This window comes from Penaeus vannamei, chromosome 19 (assembly GCF_042767895.1).
Source record: "Penaeus vannamei isolate JL-2024 chromosome 19, ASM4276789v1, whole genome shotgun sequence".
Taxonomy (NCBI): Eukaryota; Metazoa; Arthropoda; class Malacostraca; order Decapoda; family Penaeidae; genus Penaeus; species Penaeus vannamei.
This window is the reverse complement of record NC_091567.1, coordinates 13,778,036-13,784,682: the sequence shown is the minus strand read 5'-3', so window position 1 is coordinate 13,784,682 and position 6,647 is coordinate 13,778,036. Positions and strand designations below refer to the sequence as shown.

At 43.9% G+C, this 6,647-nt stretch overlaps 1 protein-coding gene across 1 annotated transcript; it reads right to left on the bottom strand.

Annotated features, from left to right (window-relative positions):
- Positions 1-2,901: 2,901 nt before the first annotated feature.
- Positions 2,902-6,334, bottom strand: LOC113827911 (uncharacterized; the record flags this gene model as incomplete). Its single annotated transcript, XM_070133943.1, is given in 3 exon segments — positions 2,902-3,106; positions 4,630-4,781; positions 6,206-6,334. Coding segments are annotated over 3 exon segments (453 nt in total), but the record flags the coding sequence as incomplete, so codon positions are not given.
- Between the last annotated feature and the right edge of the window lie 313 nt (positions 6,335-6,647).

The window sequence follows — 6,647 nt, the reverse complement described above, 5'->3', positions numbered from 1 at the left end:
AACCACATATGGACGTCAGGAAATTTTCCTTCTCATTGGCGAGATGCTCTCATCCTACCTTTCTTAAAACCCAATAAATCAGGTACCCTACCCCAAGATTACCGCCCCATAGCTCTAACTAGCTGCTTGTGCAAACTACTAGAACGAATGGTTAACTTCCGTTTAATGTGGTACCTTGAATCTCATAATCTCCTTTCCCCTTCCCAGTTTGGTTTCCGACGTGCCCAAAGTACAGCAGACCCACTTGCCCATTTCGAGACATACATTACATCGGCATTTGCACGCCATGAATCCGTATTAGCCATATTATTTGATCTAGAAAAAGCATATGACACCACATGGCGATACCATATCCTCCAACAATTGTCCTCCCTAGGTTTACGTGGAAACGGGCGTTTTCATTAAATCCTTCCTTTCTAAACGTACTTTCCAGGTCAAGATTACCTCTTCCACTTCATCATCCTTTCCTCAATTCGAAGGCGTCCCACAAGGAAGTGTGCTTAGTACCACTTTATTCCTTCTTGCTGTAAATGAAATAGTCTCAGTCCTACCACCAGGAGCCCGAGCATCACTATATGTTGATGACTTAACCATCTATGCATCTGGCACATCCATACCAGATCTCTGTCAATTCCTTCAGTCTGCAATAACATCAGTAACTTCTTGGGCCACCAACCATGGCTTTCGCTTCTCTACCTCTAAATTTTTCCCCATCCTTTTCTCTCGCTCACGTACGGTCCTCAAACCCCCACTCTTCTTATATAATGCTCCACTCCAATACAGTTCTGGCAAATTCCTAGGCGTTATATTTGATTCCAAATTGTCCTGGCGAGACCATATCTTGTACATCAAAGAAAAAGCTCAACAAACTCTTTCACATATCTCCTGGGGCTCAGATCGCAAAAACTCTCCTCCATCTTCATGTTACCTTGATTCTCTCCACTCTAGATTATGGATGCCATATCTACTCCTCTGCCTCAACCTCTCTTCTTGCTCACCTTGATACAATCCACCACAGCGGTCTCCGCTTAGCCCTAGGCGCTTTCCGCTCCTCTCCAGTTGAGAGCCTATATACTGAATCAGGCATGCCGTCCCTCTCTCGACGTCGAACCCTTCTCTCTCTCCGATGCTATGCTCGATTTCACCAATTTCCCCTTACCAAACTAACTATTCCACAATCCTTACTTCATACCTTTATATCTTCTCCACGTTTACCAACTCCTCTCCCCGTACGCATGGATACCCTCCTCTCCCATTCCCCCTTCCCTCATCTCCGACCTCTCCCACTGTCTGTCCATTCCATTCCTCCATGGCTTATACCTAACCCCTGTATTTGCTCCTCAGTTTTCCCTGACCCACCAAAATCAGATATTCCCCCCTCTATCCTTCTCACTCATTTCCTTGACCATGTCTCCATTCATTCCTCCAGCATTCATGTTTACACTGACGGTTCCAAATCCATCTCAGGAGCTGGATTCGCAGTAACATTCCCAAATTGCACTTTCAAATACACCCTCCCTCCTGAATCTAGTGTCCTTACTACAGAACTATATGCACTCCTTTTTGCCTTAAGACGCATATATTCATCAACCTCTTCCTCTTTTACTATTTTTACTGACTCCCGTAACTCTTTAACCCTCATAAAGTCTATGCACTCGACCAATCCCCTTGTCTGTAAGATCCAGAATTGGTTGTTCTATCTATCCACACGTCACAAATCTGTCAGATTTTGCTGGGTACCCAGCCATGTTGGAATCCCTGGCAATGAACAGGCAGATACTCTTGCACGATATGCCGCAATGTCCACATCACCTCAGCAACGCTTCTCACATATTCCAGCTACAGATTACTACCCCCACTTTAAGACCTTGTATACCCGATGGCAATCTTTTTGGTCAAGACTCCATAACAATAAATTACATGCCGTAAAACCATCAATCTCCTCTTGGTCAGCTCCATTTCACAAAAACAGATGTTGGGAGACGGCTCTCGCACGATTACGTATTGGCCACACTCGCCTAACACATGCCTATCTGATGTCACGCTCAGACCCGCCCCTATGTCCTCTATGTAACGTCCCTCTTTCAGTCCCACACATTCTCTTGTCCTGTCCACGTTTTAATACAGCACGTACCTCTGCTTTTCCACACCTATCCTCCCTTCACCGACCTCCCAACATATCAGACATCCTTACAGAATCTCACAGCTTCTGCCTCGACAACCTATTCTCCTTCCTCAGACACATAAATATCCTTCACTTGATCTAACTCCCTTACCTAATCCACCATAATCTTTTCCCTCATCTTCAACCTTTCAACACTATTCTGGATAGTTGACACATAGCACCTATCACCTGACATCCCCCTTTACTATACCTTCCTATAGTGCTATATGACCTTAGATGTCTAGCACATTTATCTTAACCATTAACCATTAACCATTAACTATGTTCTATATCATATATTATTTATCCCAATATTCCCGTTTCTTTGATTTGTAAAAAAAAAAAAATCTTATTTTACGGTAACTGTAATAATGAATTAAGTGGGATGTATGTTTTGTATTTCGTATTGTATATTGTGTTAAGAAAAAAATTTATTGGTGGGAATGAACATTTGATTTGATTTGACTCCCTCTCTCCCTGTTACTCTTTTACTCCCTCTTTCTCTCTCCCTTTCTCTTTTCTCTTCATCCTCCTTCACTTTCTTCTCCTTATCATTAACCTTCTCCCTTCCCGTATCTCTCCCTATTTTTCTTCTTTCGCATTCTGTCCAGAAACACTCAGGCAAGAAGAGAGAGAAAAGGCAACATAAAAAAAAAAACTAAAATAAAAATACAAAGCAATAAGTATCCCGAACCAAGGAAGATAAAGGGTTGTGGAGAGGGAGAAAAACGTCAAAATTTCCGTTCGATTACTGATTCTCCTTTAATCACTCATTCGAACATCGACCAAGGCGTTTCGTTCAGAGCGTCTTGGATCGCCTGCTTGACCTTCGTCTCCAGGAGTTCGGATACGTCGTCGCGAACGAGGTTGGCGACGGCTTCGGCGAGCGGAGACACGAGGTAGTCGAGTGGGCCGAGGCCATCGATTCGGACGTCGATTTTCCTGTGGAGGAGGAGAAGGGGGAAATTATTATCATTTTATTTATTTGATTTATTTTCTTTTTTGCCTGTTGTCTTGTAGTTTTATGCTGAGCTTTCATGGTTTTCTTGTTAAGCGTTTTAATAGTATCAAGTTGTATTATCTTTTTTTTTACCTTTCTTTCTTTGAGTAAAGTGCGTGGATTTTTTTTCTTCGTGTTCTATGATTAATTCACTTTTCCGAAGCTATGAGTTATGATAATTACCGAGTGACTTCTTAATATAAAGCTTATTGAAAACATCTTCATAAATTTATATTTTTTCCTTATGAAGATACTCCATGCACTATCAACATGATTTATATCCAATTCAGTACAAAATGAGTTAAAGGAAAGTATGTTGACGGCTATTTTGCAAATTCCACGCTATATTGATCCGAATATTTTCCAAGCATATTATTACAAATATCATAATTACAGGGAGGGATAGGTACTATTCAGAAGAAGGAAAATAAGGCACAGGTAAATTGTTAATTCTTGTAACAACGAATTCTAAGGCACATCACACCCACGATACACCTCTTTTCACCACAAAAACAAAAACAGAAACACGAATAGAAAAAAGAAAGAAATAAAGAAAAAATGTACACATGCATACACGATACACTTATGCTAAATCACTGACAGACACATACGAGTAAGATTCCATAAATTATTTTTGATAAATAGGTAATGATAGAATTATAACGGATAAAGAATAACAAAAAAAATCAATAAATTTATAATATATGAAACTCCATTTTCTGTTCGTAAAACAACAACGATAATCAGAAAGCGCATACCTCCGCCAAGGCAACAGGGTCACTGGTGCAATAAAACTATTCACACTCGAAGAATTACATTCACGATCCAGATCATCAAGATTTAATGGCATCTACGTTGGATTAAGGCACACTGGTAAAAAAAAAAAAAAAAAAAAAAAAAAAAAAAAAAAAAAAAAAAAAAATCCGTTCATAACTTTTTGAGTTCGCCTGGGTCCGGGTTATGATCCGGTTCACCATCAAAATCTAGTGGCATCCGAGTTGAGCTAAGACACACTTCTGGTAAAAGTTTCATAAAAATCTATTTATTTTTGTTATTCTGCTAACCAGTCAACCAACAAACTAACCAATGCTACCAAAAACAAAACCTACTTGGCGGAGGTAATGCTGATAATGAAGTTAATACTGATAATACTAATAACAGTAATGATATTGGCAGAAATAATAATAATGATAATAACATTTATGATAATCAGATACTAATGAATTGATAAAATGAAATAATCATATAAATAATCCCTACTAACTACATAATAAGATTATCAATAACGACATATCAATAATAAAGATAAAGACACTAACGCACCACAAAACGGTGTAAAAATAAACGTACAAACAACAAGAAAAGCAAAATTCCCGACTCATGACCAAACGAGGCCTCCCACAAAAAAACGTACAAACAACAACAAGAAAAGCAAAATACCCCACAAACAAGGCCTCCCACTCACCCGAACTCTGAGATGATGAACTGATCCATGTCCGCTTGGAGGCTGTACACGTCTGCGCGAGCCACGAAGTACAGGGCCACGCTGCTGACGGTCGCGTCCACTTCCACGACCACCGTCTTGCCACTCGAGACCACGCGGCCGGTGTAGTGCACCTGGTGGGGGGCGGGGAGGGGGGAGGGGGGAGGGGGGGAGGAGGTGGATGGTGGAAGAGGTCGGTTGATGGGTTGGTCAAGGAAAGGGTTAGAGAGAGAGAAAAGAAGGAGGATGAGAAGGAGAGTGAGAGGGAGAGGAGAGAGAGAAAGAAAAAGGAGAGAGAGGAGAGAGAAAAGGAGAGAGAGAGAGAGAAAGGAGAGAGAGAGAGAGAGAAAAGGAGAGAGAGAGAGAAAAGATAATATAAGTAATGAAGATAATAATGTCACAAGTTTTAAAAATAGATATTATGGTATTGAGAACAACAATAGCAATAAGGCATATGAAACACATAGCAGCCAAATAGATAAGACAAGACAAGAATGATAAGGGTAAATGGAAATGATTAAAGTAAATCTTTCATTTTCCTTCCACTTCTTTCCTTACTCAACTTCATTTACCGAATACTTCCTCCTTATTTCATCCATGGTCATCCACTTCCACTTGCTCTCTCCTTGCCATCCTTCTCATCTACATCCCCTTACTTCTTTCTTTCTTTCTTTTCCTCTCCTCCATCTCCATTACTCCCTCCTCCTTTCTCTCCCTCTCATCCACATCCACTTACTCCTCCTTTCTCTCCCTCTCCACCACCTCCACTTCCTCCCTCCTCCTTTCTCTCCCTCTCATCCACCTCCACTTCCTCCCTCCTCCTTTCTCTCCCTCCACCACCTCCACTTCCTCCCTCCTCCTTTCTCTCCCTCTCCACCACCTCCACTTCCTCCCTCCTCCTTTCTCTCCCTCTCCACCACCTCCCCTTTCTCCCTCCTCCTTTCCTTCCCTCTCCACCACCTCCACTTCCTCCACTCCTCCTCCCTCCTCCTTTCTCTCTCTCTCCCACCACCTCCACTTCCTCCCCTCTCCTTTCTCTCCCTCTCATCCACCTCCACTTCCTCCCTCGTCCTTTCTCTCCCTCTCATCCCACCTCCACTTCCTCCCTCCTCCTTTCTCTCCCTCTCCACCACCTCCACTTCTTCTCCTCCTCCTTTCTCTCCCTCTCCACCACCTCCACTTCCTCCCTCCTCCTTTCTCTCCCTCTCCACCACCTCCACTTCCTCCCTCCTCCTTTCTCTCCCTCTCCACCACCTCCACTTCCTCCCTCCTCCTTTCTCTCCCTCACCACCACCTCCCCTTCCTCCCTCCTCCTTTCTCCTCCCTCCTCCTTTCTCTCCCTCTCATCCACCTCCACATCCTCCTCCTCCTTTCTCTCCCTCTCCACCACCTCCACTTCCTCCCTCCTCCTTTCTCTCCCTCTCCAACACCTCCACTCCCCCCCTCCTCCTTTCTCTCCCTCTCCTCCACCTCCACCTCCTCCCTCCTCCTTTCTCTCCCTCTCCACCACCTCCCCTTCCCCCCTCCTCCTTTCCTTTCCTCTCCCCCTCCTCCTTACCCCGAGGTTCTCCACCGCCACGTTCGCGTAGAGGAAGAGCCAGTCCGCCACTCGGTCAAGGGTGCAGGTGCCGTCGCGGTGGAGAGTGGACAAGCCCGTCAGCTGGCCGTTGTACAGGTCAGCCACGCCCTGGAACGTTTTCAGGGAGGGCGTGAGAAACGTTTTTAGGGAGGGCGTGGGAAATGTTTTTAGAGAGGGTGTGGGAAATGTTTTTTGGGAGGGTGTGGGAAACGTTTTTTGGGAGGGTGTGGGAAATGTTTTTTGGGAGGGTGTGGGAAACGTTTTTTGGGAGGGTGTGGGAAATGTTTTTAGGGAGGGCGTGGGAATGTTTTTAGGGTGTGGGAAGCGTTTTTAGGGTGTGGGAAACAGTTTTAAGGGAGGGCGTGGGAAAGCGATTTTAGGGAGGTGTGGGAAACGTTGGGGTTTAGGGAGGGTGTGGGAA